General features: G+C 47.9%; 1 protein-coding gene across 1 annotated transcript; it reads right to left on the bottom strand.

Moving 5' to 3' along the window:
* Positions 1–5775: 5775 nt before the first annotated feature.
* DRD3 (dopamine receptor D3) lies at positions 5776–22858 on the bottom strand. The gene is made up of 7 exons (XM_068959126.1): positions 22782–22858; positions 20141–20432; positions 12967–13079; positions 11556–11698; positions 10278–10474; positions 9021–9366; positions 5776–8120 (listed from the first exon to the last, which is right to left on the bottom strand). Exons 2-7 carry the CDS (start codon positions 20420–20422, stop codon positions 7924–7926), a joined length of 1278 nt encoding a protein of 425 aa, XP_068815227.1. The 5' UTR covers positions 20423–20432; positions 22782–22858; the 3' UTR covers positions 5776–7923.
* Positions 22859–24115: the final 1257 nt, after the last annotated feature.

Genomic DNA, 24115 nt, shown 5'->3' with positions numbered 1-24115 from the left:
TCTCTGAAACAACGTTGATGTGTTGTATTCTACAGGAGTTTTCAATCTCTGTCAGTCTTCTAGCTCACATTGTAGAAGTCAAACAACTTTTTTCATGATAATCTAGAAAGTTTTCACTTCTTTTTTTCAAGGAGAGATCTGATTTCTTTCAAAAATAGTGTTCCTGTCCTAACATGTAAAGAGAACTCTACGTGTTTTCTTCCCCACCTTTCATGGAGAAGCAAAAATTAAAATGAGTAAGGAGTGGAAAGTTTTCTGTGCTAAATTACCTTTACTTAGCACAGGAAACTCTTCAGAAACATCCTTGACTGCCTTCCATCCTCAGAGGAGATGAATACAAAGGAGCAGGGACACAACGGTGTGATACAAAAGCATTAGGTTTTGGAACACCTTCCCCTTACCAGCTTCTAGTATGACCTTCCTCTGGATGAAGAAAAATCTTTAATGTTCCTGTTTGTGGTGAGAATAATTGGCAGGGCCAAGTGTTAAATGCAAAGTGCTGTGCCTTTCTGACCACTTCATCAGTATTCTGCTCAGTAACTTACTGCTTTCAGCACTATTTTAATATTGCAGTCTCTTCATCAATTCCAAAGGTATGCTTTAAAATGTATTATGGAAAAAAATTCAAATTGGTCTGTCACAAAAATGTTTTTTCCTTTCCTTCAGGTATGTCACCTCCTCCCCCACACATGCACCTGCTCCATCTGTCTTCTTCCTGGGACCCAGTGTCCATGACAGATTGTGTCAAGCCTTGTCTGACAGTTCTTAGGGCTGTTGTTCTGTGGCTGTACAGTATTGCAGGAGCTGTTGAAGACTGAAAATGTTCCAGCGGGGTATTCAATTTATTTCTGAGCCCATTAGGTCCAGAGGGCTTTCAGATCATGGTGCTTTTATGCATAGAAAAATCAGTTCTAGGTATGTTTCAGAGGTGCTTTTAAGCATTGGATAGCTGGGTTTTTTCCTTACAGAACCCTGTTGATTTTTGATTCATGACCTGTCTTGGCAGGCAAAAAAATGTTTCGAAAAATAGTCCCAATAAAATGTTTAAACCTTCCTCTCAGTAATTTCAGAGAGACTTCCTCTGTGATATGGGAGATATACGCAAAATAGATGGTGGTGCAGGCCAGTTGAATAGTTTTATTTGTAGTACTCTGGGGGGATCTACATAATTCACTAGGACCTTCCTCTCTTTTCTGGTAATGAAGCCCTTACTTGTTCAGGTTATTAAAGATATTCGAGCATATGCTACCATCCTGCCTTAAGCACGTTTGTAGGCAAGATGGGACTTTTCAAACAAAAAAGAGAATGCAGTTAAATCCCTTTGAGAAGCTGGCTGTAGATTAGCAAAGTTGGTGCTGGCACAAAGTGGTTAACGCCTTCCTGCAGCAAAATGTTCTGTTATTCCTGCGTTGGCATTGCTAGTGTGAATGGCATCTGTCAGCGTGTGCATTTTCCACATATTGGCTAGGGAAGGCAATACCTTCCCTGCCTCACAGGGAGATGCATTAGAACTGCCTGGTTATTTCTGCATCTGTCTGATTTAATTAAACTGTTAAGGAACAAAGTTGGTGAAGGTATGACGCAATGTGATGTCTCCCTGTCATGCTTCTGATGTACCTTCTCCAGCTCTCAGTTTTGCTCACTCCCCATCATTTCATAAACTTCAGAGAAAGTCTGCTCTCTTCTGCAGCTGTTTCTGTCTAAACATCTTGCAGAACTCTCTGGGGAGCAGGTTTGGATGAGAAAGAATTATCTGGTTAACGAGGCTTATTTCAAAGTTGAGCCTTAAAATGTGCAAAGCTATGTAGTGGGGACAGGGCAGTATATAAAGACATGTTAACTGGAGGCATCTGAGTCCATTAAGCAACTCAGGATTAGCCAGCTTTCTGTTTTCCTCTCCCCCTGCTACTGTGAAAGCTTTTCAAGGCCAAGGAGGTGGCTGGTGAGCTGGGAAAGGGAACTCTGGTCCATGCCTGTGGCCCCACAAAACAAGGGTGCATCTCACCCGTTCATACTTCCGGAGTGGGTTGATTTGCAGCTTGTTGGTCAAGGAAAGATCTTAAACTTATCGGTCCTGTTTGCGATGCTTAGATGCGATGGCCCAGTGAAGATTTTCACAGGAGAAAGGAGTTGTTTCAAGGTTCTTGGCCAGAGTTTCTTGATCCGTTATGGTGCTGTGTATCTGACACCTTCCACTCTTGAGCTGCTGCCTCTCTGAGGTACTGGGCATGTATTGCAAAGCGTGGAATTAAAGTGACTTTATAACAATGTTTTGTGCTTGTTGCTCCCTCCTTCCACAAGAAAAAGGCCAGTTTGCCTTTTGATGAGGTAATCGGAGGAGGTATTGAAAACCCCCAGACGCTGGGCAAACTGGGAGGGAACGGAAAACAGGAGACTGGCAAGCAGCCAACGTCTTGGAAGAGGCACAGCATCTTCAAGGAAGGGATCAGGAGATGGAGCATCTGGGAGGAAGGAGCAGAGGCAAACAAGATGATTAGGATTTGGCAAAGCCAGTGAAGAAAGGAGTGGGAGCTATGCAGTATGTCCACAACTAGCATTGTCAACACTGAGCTGCAGAAGACACGGGCACGTGCCTTTTTACCTCCCTTGTTTCATGCATGTCTTGAGGAGGAATGAGCATTTTGTTGTTCAGAAAGTTTAGCAATGGCTGTAATGCTCACAAAGGCAAAAGAGTAGTGCTGGTGGCCTTTAGATCTGTGGCTTAGTGGAGGCTGAGTGCTGGACTCGCCCCTGACATTTGGCCACCCTGCTTCTCTCAGCCAGTGCCATCCCAAACGTCTTTCCCATGTGTTTCCTTTGCAGTCAGGCAGAAATGGTGCTGCCTCTCAGCTGAGAGATGACAAAGTGAGTGATCCACCTGCATCTCACATCCCATCTCCTCCTCAGCTGTGGTGCAGGGTGAAAGAGAGAGACATAAGGTCCTATAGCAAGTATGCTTCTGCCCAGTGAAAAGTAGGCTTTATTGTACTGTTCAATTAGCCTTGCTCACAGCTGCAGGGTAAAACTTATTAAAACTGACAACAGTCCCCGAGGCAGGGAACTTGAAAGGTCTTCCCCGCGTTGCCAAACATACAGCAGCCTGGTGCCTGTTGTGATGGGATGCTTAAATCATTATACTGAAATTAATTTTTAATTATGTTCGTTTTCTTCTTTGGCTCTAGGGTCTTTTTTTTTTCTTTACTTCACATTTCCAGAGGCATTCAGGGGAGAAATGTGTCTGGTGTCTGGCAAGGAGAGATTCATTGATGTGTGGCCAAAAGCATGAAGGAGGCTCAGGAGGATTCCTCCCCTGAGCCCGGGAGAAAGAGCATCCCTGTCGGAGGAAGGTGTGGTTGGCGTCAGAGCTGGTGGGCTCCTGTTCTGGCAGTTAAGGCAGTATGAAATCAAGGAAGGCTGGTATGAATGATGCCATGGAAGCAGAACGAGGAAGGTCACTACTCTGTCTTGAGCTGATATTAACCAGTTGAAAAATAACAGAGCTCAACTGGATCAGTTGCATTTGAGATTGAAAGGGATGATTGGTCAGGGGTGTATCTTCGAGCTCCTGTTCAATATCATTCAGCAAAATGTGTGCAGAAGCTGACGCTGATTTTGAAGAAGTACCATTGGTGAGGATGACCTCTTTGCACCTCCTGTTGTCTGCAGCCTTATCAGCTTTCCTTTGATCCTAAAGCAGATCAGATGGTAAGATACCAGGAAGTGACAACTATGTTAGTTCCCTGTTAATTTCAGATAAGGAGAAGTTCAGTTACATTGTTCACTTGAAGGTTATTTCAGATTCGGGGTACTCGTCGGGGTACAAGACGGAACTGGCATGCCCCTTCTCTCTGGGAGATGCAACTCCTCGCAGTCAGGAGTGTTTGCAGGCTGGAGGCTGCTAAAGCCTGTCATCACTTGATGAGCAAATCATCACACACTTAGCTGAAACTAAGCAGGTACCAGAGTCCTCTGGGTGTTCACAATTCCCATTTTTAGTTTTCTGAACATCAGCAAATCCGCTGACTGCAGCCCATTGATCCTTCCCAGAAATGCTGACATTGGTCAGAAGCATTATTCAAAAACCGTCATGGCGGTAACAGTCACTCAGATAGGTTGCAATAAGTGTAAACCAAGGTACATGTGGTGTCGGGCTGCCCGTTGCTAACCTGAGCAGGTTGTGCTGGTCCCAGCTGCCAAGAGAGGACAAGTCCCAAGAAGCAGGAATGCAGCTGTCACTCCAATCCCACCTGGAGAGGCTGCAATATGGCAGATCCCAGGGGTGCTTTCCCCCAAGCAAGGATTGCTTGCCTGTAGCTCCACAGCAGGGTCGAGTGAGCTCAGCAGAGTGACCTGTCTGCCTGAAAGCAGCTTTCACCGGCCTCTGAAAGGTGCAGTGGCATGTGCCAGCTGAGCAGCATCACCTGCCGAGCTGCAGGGCCTGTGCCGGCTGGCAAAACTGAACCTCCTGTATCATTTCTTTGCTTCTCAGCAGGCTCCTTTACCTTGTGGACGGCAGTCCAACCTTCTCTGTAGTGGGCATCTGTGCTGTCCTGTCTGAAGACTCCTGTATGACCCAGTGGCTGTCAGGCCTGCTACTGCCTCTGATGAGGGAGTATGTTTTACGGTTTCTTTTCTGGGCTGATTTTACAGGTGTTTGTTGTTGCAGCTCCAGGTAAGAACTGTTGTGGAGTGTGCATGGGGCTCTTATTTGTGGCAGAGATCTCTCTTTGCGCTTACACCCAAGTGAGTAGCGGTCATAGTTACGACAACTACCATATAGCAGCCTAAATGAAAATTATTTCCTGTGGTCTGTGAGGGGTGGTGATAAGCTATAGAGGTGCTCTCTGCTTGCCATGCTTTCGGAGTGAGTGACCGAAAGCTGCTCAGCGTGGCTTTCTCTCATCTTGTTTGGTTTTCAGCAGATAGGTACCTTAAGTGCCCTCTACCATCACGTGGGAGTTGATTTTTGTGATTGTACATGAGGCTTTTTGGTTTTTTCTTTTTTTCTTGGTTCATAGCAGGATGCAGTCTAAGAGTTTGTTGTCAGTTCTGTGAGCTGATAGTTCAATTCTGGTTTATGAAATGAGGAATCTTATTTTTACATGTAGAACTTCCCTCATCCCCCATAGCTGTGTGGTATCTGATTACTTACTACCTGGTCTTCTGTCACAGCTTGTGTTCCTCATCTCTATCCTGAATCATTTGGGGAATTGCTGCTTGAAGAACAGGTTCAAATTCAAGTAAGATCAGACTGAACATGACATCTGAGAGATGCTAGGCCAGAGCTTGAAACAGACCTAGCCACCCTTTAAAAAACCTGGTTCCTTGTTTCTGCCTTTCTGACAACTGTTGTAAAGCAACTGCAGCTGGTGTCCAGTGAGCTGTACTATGACAGCATCTTAATGAGAATCACTGGAGCAGCAACCTGTCCCGAGGTTGGTGCAATGGCAGTTTTACTGCCTATAACCTATGTGCCGAGTACATCCTGTGCTGTCCAGCACCATTGAGCAGATGGAAAAACGCTACGCCATGCCTGCTTAAGCATAGCGGACAAACTAATGACCATATTTTCAGAATTTATCTGCGGGAGGTGTTTACAACAGACACTGATTTCTTTCCCAGCTGTGCTACTGCTCCGCTGCATGTGACTTGGAAACCCGCTTCCCTTCCTTGTTCTCCATTCGTAAAATGGAAGTAATAATAATGACCTCTTGTGGGTGTCTAGGAGGATGATCATTTTGTACTGGGAGAGTGTTAAGAGGGATACAGGTGAGAAAAGGCTTATGGAAGTGCTGGCAGTGTTCGCTGCGAAGATATCAAAACTTCCAATTACAAATGTGTTTTATTGGATTAATGCAGTTACAATGTAGTACTGAGGGCATGTCTCCAGGTAAACAACGCATGCTGCCACGAGCATGTCCCTCCAAAACCTAAACAAATTAAAAGAGAAGCTAGGAGTCTGCTATGTGTTTCAGAGCAGGAGGACAATGCTTTGGCCTTGCATTAAGAAAGAGGGAGGAAACACTCCTCAGACGGAGGAGCTGTGGCATAGATGGAGGCAGAAAGAGAATATGCATTTATGTCCAAAGCTGTCAAACAAGTGCAGCTAACAGCACAGCGAAGCCTAGTCTTGAGAGTGAGACCTGGAGCCTCTGGCAAGTTAGTCTGGATCCTGTACAGTGAGGGGGAAAAACGAGAGAGCCATGTCGAGACTGTACGAGAGCAGGTTTTCCTACACAAGGAGAAGAGCTTCAGATTGCCCTGAGATAGGCCAGCACAGCACAAGAGATCAACTTATACACAGTATGGCAGGACTAGTCTGGTGTCTTCATCCAGAAACTACTGGAAATGGCTTTGTAAAGTATCGCTGGGGAAAAAGAGCACGGATGGATTGTGTTTAGCCAGCTGCTCTAAGCCAGGACTTACGGGTGTCTGTGTGCTGAGGGTGGCAATGGGTGTATCGGCAAGGGGAGCCAGGGAGAGTCACGGGTCTGTCTGCACCTGGGAGTCACCCTGATGGAAACACTGTATGATCTTTACAACTGAGGCATGTTGAAACAGCTGCCTCTCAACAGTGTGCTGTAATGACAGGTATCATACTGGTAAGACAGGACAAATCCTTTCCTAGCAGCGCTCTTGACAAGGAGAATAGCACAGACAGAGATCAATCCCAAAAAGACCAGGAATACGTTTCAAGACGGATAGAGTACATGCAAACTCCCACCTGCCCCAGCAGAAAAAAGAGGTTTGAGCCTATTACAGGCATAGATAGTTGGGGCTATCCTAAGCTTTGTTTGTTACTTAGTGGTCCCAACAGATGACTGCGTGTATGATAGTTAAGTGGTAGCCAATGTATCACTGATCCTTGAGATAAGAAAAGAGGAGACACTGCACATATGACAGAGTGCTGCACTTCTCATGCAATCTGACCTATGAGTGCAATGTACCAAAGGGATGGTTGCCACCTCTCTACCTGCAAGGAACAATAAAATACAAGCTGGTAGCACACAGGACTGTTTCACTTGCATTTGGGGAAACTTCCTCAAGTGCTGAATTGTCCCAGTTGCATGGGCAAACTTTTTCAGGGAGACGAGAGATGTTATGGTTTCTCCACTGGTACTCTCTTTCTGAGTTTCAGTGCTAAATTTGTTTTCTTGGCCCCTGCTCCCATCTTATCAAAGAGGTCACCTTTTGCCCTCTAAGACTGCTGCGCATGTACTGGGAGCCTTCCGCGGGCTGAGACTCTGGCAATGGGAGGGTAAATGAGTTCCCAGAGTGGGTGCATGGAGATGAGAAATGTCATCCATCTGGGTCCTCTGAGAGCCCTCCAAGGGCCTGGCATTTTCCAGGATCAGTGCACTGTGGTGACTGATCCTCCACAGCACACCTGGGTTTGCATCGCAGAGCCCCTAGGGTGCGTGCTCTTGAGCTTGTTGCTTTGCCTCTGTCTTTGCTGCTCAGCCCACAAGAGAGAAGTACTTGTACTCTTAAGCAGTTTTGGGATTCAGTGGGTGAAGGCAGCCATGCAGGCAGGGTGTGTTCCTGCTCTTCACACTAGTGGCGTGTGCCTGACTATCTGAAGTGACCGTGTCTTGTCAACCTCCACTGCCCACAGTGGAGGGGAGCTCCACACTGACAATAGCTCTTCTTTAGCTGAGCTGCACAGGAGCCGGGGAGCTGACTATGCTGCCTTCTCTCCTGGCGTAGCCAAGCATGTCTAGTCACCTCGCTGCAGAGAGGCAGTAAACTGGGCTGTTGTCCATGCTCCAGGCCATGGGGTGGGAGTGCATTAGGTAGCAAGTCCCACAGCGTGTAGGGCAGAAGAAGGGAAGGGCCCACACTTTATTCAAAGTCCGAGAGTCCGCTGCCGGCTGTAGCCTAATGGAGATGGAGACTGAGCACAGCTCAGTGCCAGCCCCACGATCAGCAGCAGAGGATCTTGAGGAAGGCTTTGCGGAAGTCGGTGTTGAAGGTTGTGTAGATGATGGGGTTGAGAGCACTGTTCACGTAACCAAGCCAGGTGCTGGCACTGTAGAGCCCTGGGGGCACACGGCAGGAAGTGCAGTGGGCGTTCAGGATGTGAATCAAGAAGAATGGCAGCCAGCAGACTATGAATGCCCCTGCGTTTAAAGAGAAAGAAAATAACCAATGATTTTAGAGAATCTACCACTTGGAAAAAGGCCTGCCCCTATGCCCTCTTCCTCTGTCCTCTCGCTATTTCTATGCAGCCTATTGAGTGCTTGTCTGCACACGGTAAACACTATAGGTGAAGTTTGTTCCTGAGCAGAGGGACATTGCAAGGGCGCAGGCCTCCTTAGGATCAGTTATGTGAATGAACGGAGCTTCAAGGAGGACAGAAATGCGACCTGGTGATAGACAGCAGCAAGTGGCTGCAACTTGGAAGGAAAGACTACTTCCTTCTTAGCCTTTTTAGTAAGTTGTGATAGGGGCTGAGTTATCTCCCTGCTCTTACTGAGTTAATTAAGGGAGGCAATGTGTTTGGTGACCATGACAGGTGACTGCGGCTCTAGGCTCCCAGGTTCTCCATCCATCTCTACAACCTAGTTCCTCTGCTGTTCTATGCCTCAGTTTTCCCTTCTGTAACTTGAGTTAAGAGCTGCTGCATGTACATGTGTGGAAACTTAAGATAGTTACAGCCTCGTAATAATATATAGCTCACTAAAATACCAGAGAAAAAGAGAAACAGAAAGTGCTGCCTGTTGCTTCTTCGGAGGGCTTGCTGGCCACTGATTTAAAACAAGAGAGTAATAAAGCGTAGCGGATTCAACACTGATGCACTTGGCTGACAGTATTTGTGAGTGTTACCCAGTTCCTAAATGTCCCATCCTTGTCCCTTGTGAGTTTGTGCAGCAGTGACAGCTGAAGTCTGGGCCTGGCTTGTATGTGTGTGTGTTTGTTTTTTTTTTTTTCTCCACATTGTGTTTAGGAGAGATTCCTGTACTTGCAAGTCCCAAAGCATCACCCTGTGCACCCCACTAGACAGAGTGGTTCTCACTCACCCAGGACAATAGCGAGCATCTGTGTGGCCTTTCTCTCCTGAAGCTGGATCAGCCGGGGCGGCTGGTGTGCTGGCCTCAAAGAGCTGATCGTTTTGCCATTGCTGAGTCTCCGTACCTCCAGTCCTGGCTTCCTGCTCTTTCTCCTCTCTTTCAGCCTGCTGTGATGTGTAGTCCCTGGTGTCCGGGTGAGGGATGCCTCTTGGCAGAAGCTGCAATACTGCTGTAGGCTGCAGAGAGCCAGCAGCTTCCTTTTGGTAGACATCTCCTGGCTGGAGCATTTGAATGGGAGATGAGGTGAAAAGGTGCCTTGGCATCTGTTGGGCAAAGCTTTTCTCTCGATGTGTTCCTGCAAAAGAGGATGACACAGAGCAACTGGGAACCGTCCAAGCTATTCACTGGGGCAAAGGATGAAGAGGAGAGTTTTAGGAGAGTTATCCTTTGCCTCACTCATTTCTTAGGTGCCAGCAGTACCCTCTAAAGATGGTGCAAAATCCAGGGATTGGGGATAGCTTTGGTTTATTAGAAAGGGGAATCAGAACCTGAAAACTCTCTGCTTTCATCTCACCCAGAAGCAGCATCAGGACAACAAGAGCTGAAACTCTCGCTCCGCTAACCTTCCACTTCTCTTTTGTGTTGGCCACAGTGGTGGTCCCTGCTCTCCTCAACATCATCACCCTTTTTCAGTGCAGCTTCACTACAAAAAAATGGGTAAAACAAGTGGGATTACAGATATGTGTGACCAGGGAATCCCTTTCAGCCCATTGTGTCCATTTCCCATGGTCATGTATATTTCATCTGGAAAAGTAAGTGGAATAAATGCTCCCATGCATCATGAACATTTTGACCTCTTAAATCAATGAGATTAAGAGATTTTTATTAGTAATCTAGGATCTGAGAAACTCTGAGAAAGAAATTTCATATAGTGAAAATCAATAAATAAAGAAATTGGCTGAACTTCTGCATAGCTGAGAAAGCACAGCTCTGGTGAAACATTGATGTAGTTTGTGCCCTTTTTCTGGTGGCCTGCTTCTAGGGGGCAGAGACACACATGGGATATCTTCTTTCTAGAGCGCTGGAAGAGGATTTAACCGGAGCTTCTGCACCTCACATATCACGGTGGATGAATGAAGGATGGGGTGATAAGATGCTAAGTCCCCCCTTTACAGTTTCCATTCTGTGCTTTGACCCTCTAAGGAGAGAAGGTAAGCCATGCCCTGTCCTTTCTGACACATCCTACTGTGTGCACGTGGATCTTACTTTGTGTGTATACGACAGTTTGGTGCTGGCACTGTGGCTGCCCTGCCGGGTGAGGATTCGCTTCTTTCGTCTTTGTCTTAGCACGAGGTAAATCCGGACATAGAGCAGCAGGGTCACCACGAAGGGAAGGTAGAAGGACACCAAAGAGGAGTAGATGATGAAAATAGGATTGGATATGGAACAGACACTGGGATCCCCTGGGGAGGAGAAAGAGAGAGAGGAGCGACTGAGCTGCTTCGGAGTATTCAAGGAGGTCCTGGTGTGTGGGCAAAGCAAGGCAAAAGGTGGCTGGAGGGCAAAGGCAGTCCAAGGAGTACAAGTATGTGCTATCTCAGCTGTCACAAATCATACTGTGGCCTGCCCACTCCTCTAACTGATGCTTAAAATGGACTCTCCCTAAGGTCAGCTAGCATAACCCAACATCTGCCTGCTCTTCCAGCCAACAGTTCTGTCCTCTTCTCTCACTTCTATGCCCATCCTTTCTCAGAGAACCACCCTATTCCTCTGACAGTTTCTGGGCTGCCTAGATGCCGATTAGTGCCTACATCCCCATCTGTCTAGACCAAGAGGCGGCAGCAGGGAGCAGCACTTCTCTTCGTTCCTCCTAAAATTGAGCACTGCACAGAGGATGGATGGGGAGCAGAGAACCTGTGCCTGGGGCTCAGTGGGAGAAAGGCTTGCTGGCCCCTCTGTCTCCAGAGAGAATGGGCTGCTCTAGCAGTGGGGAAGGCAGAAGTCCTGCCTACTTCCAAGGAGGAAGCTAAATTGATTGCTTTCCTCAAGGGATTAGGTGAGGAAGCAGAAGATTTCTTGCAAGCATCACCAAAAATATGCAGTTCTCACTGTTTAGGAATGTGGCTTGCTTGGTGCATTACCCATCAGACTTAAAATTTTGTGCCTGGACCTACTGATATTGGCAAGATCAACTGCAGTAATTCTGATATTGGAAGTGCTGCATGTTTGGAGAATTCTGTCTGCGGAGTGATCATTTGGGGGCAGTTCTAGACCAGGATAATTCAAAGGGCAGTGATTTGCTAGCAAAGCAGGCAGGTCTGTCCCCACAGCAATAGTCAGTGTCTGTCTGAACAAATGGCAAGTTTATAAAAGAGCACATCTGCTCTCCAGCACTGGAGATTTCCTTCTCCCTTCACAGAGTAATTTTCACTTCCCTGGAATCTTCTGTAGCTTGAAAAGTTGGCAGGACCCATGTTAAATAACCTGGCCATGCACAGGCCACCTCCATTTCCAACCCCTCCTTGTTCCGGATGTCATGGTTACCTGTAGTGTTGAAGCCAAAGAGGAGAGGGCATGACACTGCAAACGCCAGCATCCAGACTATCACAATCATGAGAGAGACCCTCCTGCGGGAGCTCTGCCCATTGTTGTACTGGTACTGAACTGGTCTCACCACTGCAGTGTATCTGTGGACCGAACCAGCATGAGAGAAAGGAGAGGTGAGAATGGAGGGGAAGAGAAAGAGGAAAAGGACCAGTTTTTGAAAGGGAGGAGCAAGAGCCACATAAGAAACATGATGGTGGAAGTGGTGAAGAGATGGAAGAGGAACGGAGTGAAGGAGAACAGCAGTTGGGAACAGCAATTCATAAAAATGGTAAGTGGGGTTGGGGGGAAAGGAGCAGAGAAAATCAGAATTAATTAGCAGCACTGGGAAAAACACTTTGCAGAACTGCTGGTATTGTGAAGATACAAGATCTGGGATACCAGGTAGATCTAGAAACCCCTCAAAACCATTCCTCAGGCCCCTGAAGTTATATTTGTATTACTGGGAAAGAGCAAATGGAGCAAATATAGCCTGCTGCTCTCTGTGCCTCAGCTGCCCTCCCTGGTGTTGGCTGCACCAATGGCCAGAGGATTGATTGCCTGTGGGCATGTGCCCGGTGCCCTTGCCGGCTGAGGTGCCCCAGAGGGTGCAGCTCAGCAAGCCCATGATTACGAAGGCACAAGAGGTCTAGTCTTGAGGACAGCCTGGGGACTGCTCCCTGTAGACAGGGCCTAACTAAAACGGAGGAAAGACTCCCCTGGAGAAACACTGGACCAGCCCATTTCCGAAAGCTGCTTTGTACAGTTACTCTTGAACTCTGTATTACAAAGGTACAGCATGGCAGTGTTTTTTTCCTTCCCCAACTCCTCTCTGCAAGTAGGAAGCTGAGGTCCTAAAAGCACCACATGTGCTATCGTCTTGATAGCACTTCTCCTTAATCTCCAGTCCTCAATGTTGCCCAGCATCTGCTCAATTTCATGGTACAGAAAAACAGGGCAAGGCTTAGAGTATATCCTTACCATTCCCTATGAAACAATTCAGACTTTATTGACACTTCATGAAAGAGGTCTTCAGAAGGTGAAACTGTCCTTCAGAGTCAAAAGGAATTAGATGACCATCTCTGGTTTCCACCTTCAAAAAGCGCGTGAATGTGGTTGACTGCCTACTGGTGATCTTTTGTCACTTGTGTCTCTCTGCGCCTTTCCTAAGTGCAAATATCTTCTCGTACATGATGGGCAGAGCCATAGTAACAGCAGTTGTTGGTAGCGATAGACTTGCAGGAATATTTATGTTCCCAAAGGCACTAACTGGCTGCCTGCGTGCACCCCCACTTTCTTGTCCTTTCAGTGCTTGGATGCAGGGCCTACCTCCACCTCCAGACTATTCCCGTTTGTGGCTGCCAACTCTCACCTGTCAATGCTGATAGCACAGAGGTTTAAAATGCTGGCCGTGCACATCATTACGTCCATGGTGACAAAGATATCGCAGCAGATGCGGCTGAAAGTCCAGACTCCTCCAGTAACCTGCGCCAGCAATCACAAAACTGTCAGCCTTGTTCTGCATGGAGTACTAATACGTTATATATAAGGAGGTGCTCTCCTCCAAACATCTCGATAGCTAGACGAATGTTTACAGTGCATTCAAATTCAATGTGATGTGCATAGAGAAACTAAGACACCTATGTTGTGCTCGGTATCATACAGAAACAGGTCACAGAAAATCTTATTTAGTCTTAATGAAGGGAAACAAGGTGAAGAAATAGGTAGCAGCTCTCTCTTTAAGACCTAGCATGATAAATTGAATTAAAAATGCTGTCACTGTATGCACTGTTTGTTTAAGGATTATCTCAGAAAAATCTAAGGGCTAAAAGTGTTTCTCAGCTTAGCTGCTGGAATTCTTTTGCAGCCAGTGAGCTGGAAAGCGCTGCAAATTTTATGCATATGTGTATGAAACACAGAACTGAGACCTGAGGCTTCTCCAGAACCTTATTTGGATTCTTATCTAGTTACAGATTTTGATAATTAGATCTGAATGGGAACTCACAAGCTATTCAGATGAAGGGTTTTGATTTGCTACTGTCTCTAGTCTTTATTCTGGTTGTTTTGAATTTTTAGTCTTAAAATGTGTGTCTGTGAAAGCTCAGCTGTGGCCAGTATTTGTGATTTATTTTTTTTCGGCCCAGCCATCAAGTTCTTGCCAATGACCTTTTCAGCGGAAAACAATATGCTCCAAGCGCTGTGTGGCATTGCTATGGATGTGTCAGCCCTCCTAGAGGTTGGGATGATAGCCTGACCCTGAGTAAGGCGGTCTGCCTGAGCAGCTGGTCTGTACAGGAGATGAACAAGGAGGCAGCCTCCCCTCCAACTGATAAGCCCCTTGAACGAGTAGAGCAAACGAATGGAATCTGCGCTCACTGGAAAAGGGAGAGCCAGGGAAGAGAGAAAGAGAGGGAAGGATCCTTGCTTTGAGAGAGTGATTTTGCCTGCCTTGTGTAGGAGGCCTAGGATTTAGCATCCAAACTCTGTGGATCTTGCACGTTCAGCTGGATCCTGGGAATCTATCAGAAACTGATACTAGTTTCCAGTCTCTCTGCTAACATTTAAACCACATCTTTAGTACAGCATCCAGTTTTGGACCATGCAGCACAGGAAAGACATCAATAAACCAGAGCAAGTCCGGTGTATGGCCACCGAGACAGCCCTGGGGGCTGGAGCATTTGTGCTGTGAGGAGAGGCTGAGGGACAGGGCTTGTTCAGCCTGGAGAAGGGGTGGCTTCGGGTGCACCTAACAGCAGCTCCCCGGGACCTGTGCAGAGGTTACCAAGAAGACGGAGCCAGGTTCTTCGCAGCAGTGCATGGGGGGAAGACAAGAGGCAACAGGTGAAACCACAGAGGTTCAAAATGGATATACAGAAAAATTTTCTAACTGTGAGGACAGTGAGGTAGTGGAGCCCGTTGCCCAGTGAGGCTGTGCAGGCTCCATCCTTGCAGGTTTTCCAGACTGACCTGGATAAAGCCTTGAGCAGCCTGGTCTGACCTCAGCTGATCCTGCTTCAAGCAAAGAACTGGATTAGAGACCTCCCAAGGTCCCTTCCTGCTTGAGTTATCCCATGAACATGTTCCAGCTCCCTACCAGGCTGGCCTCAGGGGCCCCTCAGGCTAGTGAAAAGCTGGTGAGGCATCAGAGGTGAAACGGCTTCTTATAAATTGTTTCCCCTAGAGTGGGTAGGTGATAGCATGCTCCTTCTTTATGCCCCCCCCCAAACTACTTTACCTACCTGGTCCCTTACCTTAGGTCATTTACCTTTCCTAACACAAGGGCTAGATACACAAAGAACCATACCAGGGTTAGGCTGCAGACGGGGCCACGACTGAGCTTTGCTTCTAAGGTCAACCCTGTGGCAAGTGCTGATGCCTAGAAAGGATGCAGCAACCTGCAGAGAGATGCAGCTCTGATGCACTTGTGTAAATAAAGAAGTCAATCTCTGTACCGACGCCTTTTAGGGTTTTTTTAATGAAGAATCCTGAGGAATTTAAATATTTTTGATTGTTTCTGTGCCAGGATTCCCACACATAGGCAAAGACGCTTGTTGAGGTGAGCTGTATCTTTAGGAGGTTTCCCTGTTGGACCCAGCTGCTATGGAAAAGCTTGTGTTAGAAGTCAGGTACTGAATGAAGCAGGCTTCCACGAGACCCCTTGACACTGAGTGACTGCAGAACAGCGCATGGGAGAGCAATGGGAACCGGCTCGCAAAATGCGGTATGGAACTGTGCTTTCACCGTGAGTGCTCTGATACTTCTGGGGCTCCTTTGTTTTCTTAAAACAAAAACAAAAACAAAACCCCCCAAAACAACAAAAAAAAACACCTTAGAGCTCTTTTTGCACAATTAGGTGGGCTAGAAGGTATACAAATTAAATGCTGCCCCCTCCCCCCCACAAAAATTGGGGACCTTAAAAGGTAGTGTTTAAAGAAATCCCGCACCATTTTTGTTTTAGTTGCAGATTTTGAAGCCTTTTTGCCATCTGAAAGTAGCCCAAACTTATAAGTGCTGAAAACCTTTGCAATGGGATGCAATAAGGGGTGATTTTTGTAGCTTGCAGCAGAAGTCAATGCAGTGTGTGTTTGTGTGGTCTGTGGAGTCTGGAGTATCTCACCAGGAGCTGGTGCCAGGTGTTTGCATGAAAGGCAGCTGCTGCTGACCCAGCAGATGTGAAAGCAGTTAAGTGGGGAAGTTTCCAAGGTCCTCAGCACAGTCAAGCACTAAGCCCAAAGAGACGCCCTGGGAATATGAACTACTAAAACTGAGGAAGGTGTTGGTGGGAACGGCTCTGAAGTGAACCCTCTCAGGATTATGCATTCAGATCACACCACCTGCATACTAAGCTGTAGCTTGTATTAAGAGGATGCTTGACAGATCAAAGTGTTGGATTTAAAATCTATCCTGTTTCCACCAACCAGAACTTCTGAAATGGGGAGCAGCTCTGCTGAAGTCAGTGAAGTAGTTAATATTTACCTGTGGGGTATGAGAATTCAGACTTTGTTCTAGAAGGCTTTTTTTTTTTAATGTATCTTGTGTTCATATTTTATAATTCTGTTTCTGCTCTTTCTTTTCTGGCTCTGTGGTGCTCATCTTTTTACAGAAGCTAGAACTTGCCAGTATGCATTCCTGATTTTCATATGTTGGCAGGATATCTATTCTTCATCCCTCTGCTACCTTTTATCCAGCAATCTCAAAGCACATCACAAGTATTAATTGAATGAATCCTCACAACTGCCTGGGTGAGGTGGATGGTCAAACATTATTCTCCTCTTACAGCTGATAAGACCAAAGCATAGAGACATGAGCTAATACCATCTCTCATTACCACACACTGTGCATGCCATAGAACTGGGAATAGAGTCCAAGATGAAATCCTGGTTCTATCAAAGACAATGGTAAAGCTCCCTATAGACTATTCAGGTCAGGCTCTCACCTCATCTTTCTTGATGACCAGTCTGCTTTATCCACAAGATTGCAGTATTGTTATATTTAGCTTTCCAACACCTTAGGAAATCTTCCAATTAAAAACAAAAAATTGTATATTCATAAACTTACGTAAATTGATTACTCTCCTGAACCCTGAAATATAAACAGAAGAATCTCTGTAAATCCTATTTCACTAATGATGCCATATTTAGGTGTCCATGGGTAGGAACGAATAGAGTAGGAGCAGAAAGCTGCATCAGGTGATGACACGCGTATAAGTAGCTGTGTATCTAAGCACGTTCACTTAATGTTTTGTATTTAAGAAAACCTTTTTTGGGTGTGCTATTAGCTTCCTGCAGCTGTGAAATCCTTGATTACACTTTTGCATGGCAAGAGTAACTAAGAGCTTCCATGCTGTCAGCCCACCTGACAAGCTGCAGCAACTCGGTTGTCTGTGCTCATTTTAATTGTAGTCTAGTGAGCTTCTTGAACTCAAAGAGGAGTTGCAGGTCTCACTGATCCACCCTGAGAGCCACAGAAGAGGAGAGAGCATTACTCACAAGTGCTCTGAACAGAGCTGCAGATGGGACATCAGTAACAATCATATTCTGAAGCTTTTTCCCCCCTTTGGAGATAGAACTGGATGTTGTGAGAAGACTGAGAAGAATGTTACAGGCCACGTTGCTCCATGTTCTCCTCTGCTTACCTTGTGCTGACTATAAGGAATGATGATGTTTAATGCCATCAAACTCCAGTGGGCAGGATGCCCGTTATTTCCGTCTTAGAAACCTCTGTGGGCTTCAGTAGTCGTGCCAGCCGTAGCATCAGAGGTCAGTGAAAAACTGGGGAAGCAGTAGTGGTATAGTGGACACACCCATTGAGCCAAAAAGATTGCTAGGCACTGCAATGATAGCATTTTGTGCCAGAAACCCCATCAGTCGGGGGTGAGGCTTTTGAGATTGTAAAATATTCTTCTGATTGATCTATCACAGCCTTCCCAAAAGACCTCTCAGAAAGAGACAGTCCTAGCCTGCATGATTAATAACAAGACAAATCCCAAGAAGGCGGCCCAGGCCATAGATGGCTCTAAAAATTAAGTGTAAAGCACATCAGGTTCACACATGACATTTAGATCTTAAGGTATCCATCCACCTTTAGCTTCTCCATAAATAATCATCAGGTTTCAGATGTCTGAATTAGCAAGCCTTCAGCAGAGAAATGGGTATTGTACAAGATTTTGGAAACTGAATGAGTTCTTGGGAATTTCTATGCCCATATTGTACCAAAGCATGATGCCATTTCCTCTTCATCTGTAGCATCACGGATTCAATAAACATCAGCAAACATCTAAATCATTTTGGGGACTTTTTGTTCGTTTGTTTTTTTAAATCTTAGTATTGCAGTCTAGTTCTGTAGGAAATCTGTGTAATGCTGGAAGTGGTAGATTGGGTTTGAGAGGTGTGGTTCTTCTCCCTCTTGTTTTAGTGAATTTGCAGTATCTCGAATCAGCCACTTTGGTTCTCTCTGCTCTAGATATGGAAATGAATCTTGGATGTTTCTTCAAACACAATGAGTTTGGACCTACCATTATGCTCACAAACTGTGCCCATGATACTGTGTGGGGGCAGAGCCTGCCCCGCAGATGTGCCTCAATTCCACTGACTCCACAGTGGTTAAGTCTTTTTCAATGCAAAGCATATTGTTATTTCATTAATCTTTGGAAGACACTTGAGGTGATGGAATATTCTTATATAAGCAGTCTGAAATAAAATTTGACTTAGTATTTGTTAGTTGCTATCAAAATCCCTCGCCTAATTCTGTATTGTTGGGGGGGGGGGTCCTCCTTGTGTACCTTGCTTTTTATCATTCTTTCCTTCTTTGTTGCCTTCTTTTCATCTCCCTTGCTTCCATTCCCCTGAGATAGCACGTGAGCTGTATACAGTTGTACTCCTGGCCAGCTCCAGGATTGTTCTACACGGATTAGGCTAAATGTTGCTATTGTCTTTATTGGGAACATGATCACACATGCAATATCACAGTGCTCTCTTTGTTCTTTCACTCCACAGTGGTGCTATACAGACATAATTAACCATCAATGCCCTTACTAATAATGCTCACAGACAGAGCAGATTCCTAATTTCTCTTTATTGCAGTCTCACTGAGAGTCTGCATTGGACACAGTTAAGGAGAGTGATGTGGATTAACATAAGGGAAATGCCTGTGCTCAGTGCCAAAGCTTAGAGGTCTGTTGGCTCTTCAACACAGTCCGGTGGCAGAGGAGGCTGTCGGACACTGACTGCCCCCTGCCTGATACCTGATCAGATCTCTTTGCGTGCGCATAGCAGGCCTGGCATTTACTGGTATTGTCCTATATTGTTCTACTTCCTATTGGTATGCTGCACAGTTCATATGCACACGGCAAAATCCCTCTCTGCTCTTGCTTTGCTTTGCAGGAAAGAGGTCAGCCAAAGGTGGGCAGCTGTCAACAGAATATTTAACCTACTCTTCAGCCTGATCCCAGTTTGCCCCTTACAGAAAGAGCATGAAGCTTCAAGAGGTCATGGCTCAGAGGCTTATTCTGTCTCTGTTAGCATGAGAATGGGGTACTAGGGCTCAGCTGCAAGCTTAAGGCTGATAGACGCTCACTCTAATTTTTCTACGTCTACTAATGTACTTGAATTAGTATAAAAATGGCGATGATAAAAGATAAAAATGTCAACTGTAGCATACCTTCATGTATTTACTGTATTAAAAACGTTTTCTCCGGGAGTGGCTTCAGTAATGCAGGATTTTGCTGCAGTGCGTGGGGAATTTGGATTCCATCTCTGCTGCCCGGTATCTGATGGTGTTGTTCAAACTGTGCATAGTCATTCCAGTACATTTTTACACCAGCCCAATGTCCAAAGATCAGGGACATGAAGCATAAGACCCTGAGGGCGTGAGGAACCCTTTGGAGTTATTGTGAAAATACTCATATGACCTCAGGAGATTTTGGAGCAAGCTCTTCATGTCCAGCCTTCCTGGGGAATGTTGTGTGGAGCTGACCTAACAACGTGGACATAAAGGCTCTGAAGCTCCACAGGAGATGAGGATTTGACTGTTCTTGCCCTGTTTTCTGGCCAGCAGGAGCAGGGGTTGATGTTGATCTGGACTCTAAGACATGTTCCCCTTGCCTCCCCCGCCACTCCTGATGCATCATGGTGCTCACCAGCAACCCTCCTGGCAGATGGAGTCAGCTTCAAGGATGCTCAGATGAAAGTGAGTATTAGCACATCAGGACCTACAGTCTACATTGCTGGCTATAGCCCAGCTGTCATTTAAGCTCTGAGAGTCTGTGCTGTGCCAGGAAGAGGTAGGCTCAGGGTATCTGCTGATGGGCTGGATCACGGTGTGTTTGTCCTGCGTGTGTCCAATCTAGGGGGGCTACCCGTGTGACAGTGAGTGCCACCTGTCCCACAAGTGCTATAGAGCTAGCTGGGTGGTAAAGAAGTGACTGCCCTGTATCGGGTACTTGGTGCAGGCTCATTCCAGAGCTGGCCTATCCAGAGAGCATGCACTAACACTGGTGAACCCATACTGCAGGTCAGTTTTGCTTATCTTTCCTGAGACGTACTCACCTCCAGGTACACCACCCATGGCATCACCAAAGTAGCCACCAGCAAGTCCGCCACCGCCAGGCTCACCACGAGATAGTTTGTTGCGGTTTGCAAGGTGCGTTCCCTTAGCACTGCCAAGCAGACCAGCACGTTCCCAAAGATGATGGCCAAAATCAGGATGCAGTAGCAGAGGGCGTAGTAGGCATGTGAGTGTGGCAGATTGCGCTCCGTAGCGTTATCTGCCTCACAGGGGATGGAGTTGGTGGTGTTAAGATGACTGCTAGCCCTTGTCAAGAGCGCCATGGGGATGCCACTGCAAAAGGAAAGGGAGGACTGAAGATCAGGGCTCTACAGTAATTCTGGAGGACAGCACCCCTTGTACCTGGCGTATGCCTTTCATGCTTCATTCATGAGGCTGCTACAAGCCAATTCTAGGGGGTTTTTATTCTGCCCATATGTTGGCAGAGCTTTTGTTTAAAGTCCTGTTTGGTCTATTTTGTTTTTCACTGAATCTAAGCCAAGAGAAGGCGGCAAGATTTCACCTCCTACTTGTGTCTCAAAGGTGCATCTTACCAACCAACGCAGCTGTAAGGAAAGTGGCAATGTGGCTTTAGCCTGCACCAACATCACACGGCAGTACAGGTCAGCTGGCGAGAAGCGCCACCTGGAACACAATAGTTCATAGCTCTTGGGAAGATCCAACATTGAGCTAGTGCTTGGCCAGAAGCTGAGAGCTAGTACTTTTTCTTCTGGGGAGTGCTCTCCCTTCTTCCTCACCAGAAATGTCTTTAATAACTCCATCTGATCGAGTGCTCAGCAGCCTGGCAGAGAGACTGCACCTGCAATTCTCAAGTAGCCTCTCGAACCCTGGCTGCCTTACAGTAAGCACCACCTACTGAATTACTGTTTTCCTGCAATGTGTTTCTGTCCCAGGCCTTCTGTTCAAATAAGGCTTAGTTTCAGCCCTGTCTAGCTTGCCAAAGCTTGACTATCAGCGCAGCCCCCATTTTATCCATCTTTTCCAAGCCTGGCCAGAAGATACGCTTCCTGTGATGAAGAGCAAATTGCCTTGTCAAATTTGAGATGAAATAAAGGAAGGAACTGCATGCAGGGTACGCTGCATTTCCTTCTCTTACGGTGGACCTGTGATTGTCCTCAGGAACCTGTCCTTTCTCCATTTAGAGGGAGGATGACTTTTTCCATGTATATGAAGGTTGCTGTCCCAGGATTGTTCTGTGACGTTTAATCCCATTTATCTGACTTTCTTTCTCTGCCAGCGCTCCCATCACTGAGCTCATCATCGATGTGACAGGCATTAAAGGCAAGTGTGGAACGTTGCAATGCTGAAAGCATTAATGTTAGTCCTTTTTCCATCTTACCCCTTGAAGAGCAGCATCTCTGATGCATGCACTTCTGATGGAGCAGCTGTGTAGCAGGTATAATTTGCACCAGTGCCCTGGCATATATATGCACCATTAAAACTGGCATCACTTGCCACTGCTGGCTTGTAGTTTTGATGTGAGAGGCCAAGGGCTGAATGAGCCAGAAACTGAACACAGATTCCCTCTGGACAGGGATGAGACAATCTCCTATGGCACGTGTTTCATTTAAAGTGCCTGTGCTTGCCTCTCCTTCTCTCTCTTTCTTCTGCCTGTCCCCCACAAAAAAGTTAAGCCTTCCACGGGTGCTGAAGACTTTCCTGTAGGGTGAGCACTATGGACAGGATCAGGGCTGCTCTTTCCTAAAACAGTTCAGCCGCAGCCGCAGAAAGGCACAACCCACTGTGCAGTGCCCCTTGCGCCAGTGCACTCCCGCTCTGGGAAATCTATATTCTCTGGGGCCATGAAAGGCTAGTTCAGTAGCATCAGAAAAAAGCCTACGTTAAGCCGTTGCCTATCTGATAAGCAAGGCCACAACACGGAATGAACAAAGGAGCATGCGGTATAAAAACCGAAAGGCTTAAGGCACTGCACCGCACAGTTTGTTTGTGGTTTTCCCTCATCTCCTGCCCCTCAACCCAAAAGCGCTATTTGAGACTCACAGCGGGACATCTCCCCCACCTCGATCCCTCCTGGCTCCCCATGCTCAGCCCTGCGAGGTCCCCTGCCTCCCCCGCTTTCTGCCCCTCCCGGCCCCATGCTCTGCCAGGGGCTGGGGGGCAGTGGGGTAGCACAGCTGGAGCAGGGTGGGTACCAGGGTATGGGGTACCTGCATGCTGGGATAGCAGGATCCCATGGTACAGGCACACCAGGACACCTGGGTACCGGCATACTGGTGTACTGGGATAGTGGGAAAGCAAGGTAGGGGGGACTGCGGCAGGGTCAGGAGACCCCGGGGAGGGGAAGGACTGCTCCTGCCGCCGGTCTCAGCCTCGTGGTGCAGGTGCAGGTCTGGGTGGGGGCTGTGGGGCCGGGCGTGCAAGGACACAGGCAGGTCTGGCTGCAGCGTGCAGGCTGCGGGTGTGGGATCTGAGTCGGGGCGCAGGTGCAGGCTGTGGGGGCAGGTCTGGGGTTTGGGTGCTGGTGCGCAGGCAGAGCGAGGGTCGTGGCGGGGAGCCCGGAGCGGGGCTGCCCCCGGCGGGGACGAGGGAGCCCGAGACCCCCGGGGGGGGAGGTGGGACGGGGACTGCAGGGTGGGATGGGGGGCAGCGGTGAGGACTTACCTCGCCCCACCGGGCCGTGGTGCCGCGCACGGTGGGTGTCGGGGTCGCGCTGCCGCCGCCGCCGCCTCCTCCCCGCCGCGGACCCCCGGCTCCGGGTGCGGCTCCGGGTGCGGGTCGGGGCCACGGCGCGGTGCCGCCGGCCGGGGTCCCGCCAGCGCCGGGGCCCCTCTGGAAAGAGGCACCTGGCAGAAATCCCTTCGGGAGCCAGGAGAAGCAGCCAGGCTTTGCTTTTCGGGGGGGGGGGGGTGAGGGGGTGGGAGAGAGGGGGCAGCGCTGTTTGGGAGCCGGGAGTGCGAGCTGGGAGCTGCGGTTTGCAGCGCCCACCTGAGCTCTGGGTCCCGGCGCCTCGGCGGCGGCGGCGGCGGGGAAGGGGCCGGGAGGGGGCTCCGGGGGGGCTCTGCCAGCGGGGCGGGTGGGATGAAAAGATCACCCTCGACGCCTGAAGGGTAGCAACTTGTTAGTTTAGTTAATTAAAAAAAAAAAAAAAAGGACAGAGGATTTAAAAAGGTAGAGAGTTAAAAAAAAAAATCCTTATAAGTGAACTGACACCTGACACCGGAGAGGCAAGAAAGCTGGGCGACCCTGGAGAAGACCAGGAGGACGTGTCCTTCCCCCAGGAGCACTGTCCGTAGCTGCAACAATGGCATCTGCCGTGGCAATTGCTGCCAGGGCATGAGTAAAAGTGGTATCGTGAGACATGGCTCCCCCCGAGATCTGCGATCAGATCTCTGAGAGCTGATCCCCGCTTGGAGCTTGGTCCCTGGCAGTGCCGGCGTCCCCACAAGGCCCCTGCAGGGTGCGAGCAGTCCCAGGGGCCGTCCATCAGCCGGGTGGTGGCCACAAGGTCCCCAAGCGAGGGCTCGCTGCAGGTCATCGCTGTGGTGGGGGATGCTCAGCTGCAGGGCTCATCTGCCCCTTTCCAGGGGTGCAAGTGCCGCAGGAGCTGCACTGCTGCCCCAGCGTGGAGTGGGCAACGTGATCTTCCCCTGCATGTACCCACCAGCCCCTGTGTCCTTAGGCTTGCCCGTAGGTGGACGAGGAGAGGAAATACCCTGCACATTAGATTTTTTTTTTTTTAAATAAATGAGTTATCTCGACAAGTATGCCTTAGGATTGGCTGCCTGGATCCTCTCTCTCCTGGCTGGAGATGCCCCAGATACTCTTTGTAGGTAAGGGCAGTAGGAGGGAGGGCTGCTAGGACTCATATCCATTAGCTGTGAGCGGTGTGAAAATATCAACTTTAGACTGACTGGGGGAGGTGGAAAGATGACGTGCCCATACAGGACCTGATGCTATGAGAAGGGACTAATAAGCACCAATGCCTTTAACCGTGA

The sequence above is a fragment of the Struthio camelus genome, chromosome 1 (genome assembly GCF_040807025.1).
Source record: "Struthio camelus isolate bStrCam1 chromosome 1, bStrCam1.hap1, whole genome shotgun sequence".
Classification (NCBI taxonomy): Eukaryota; Metazoa; Chordata; class Aves; order Struthioniformes; family Struthionidae; genus Struthio; species Struthio camelus.
The sequence above is the reverse complement of the archived record's forward strand: the minus strand, read 5'-3'. Positions and strand labels throughout refer to the sequence as shown.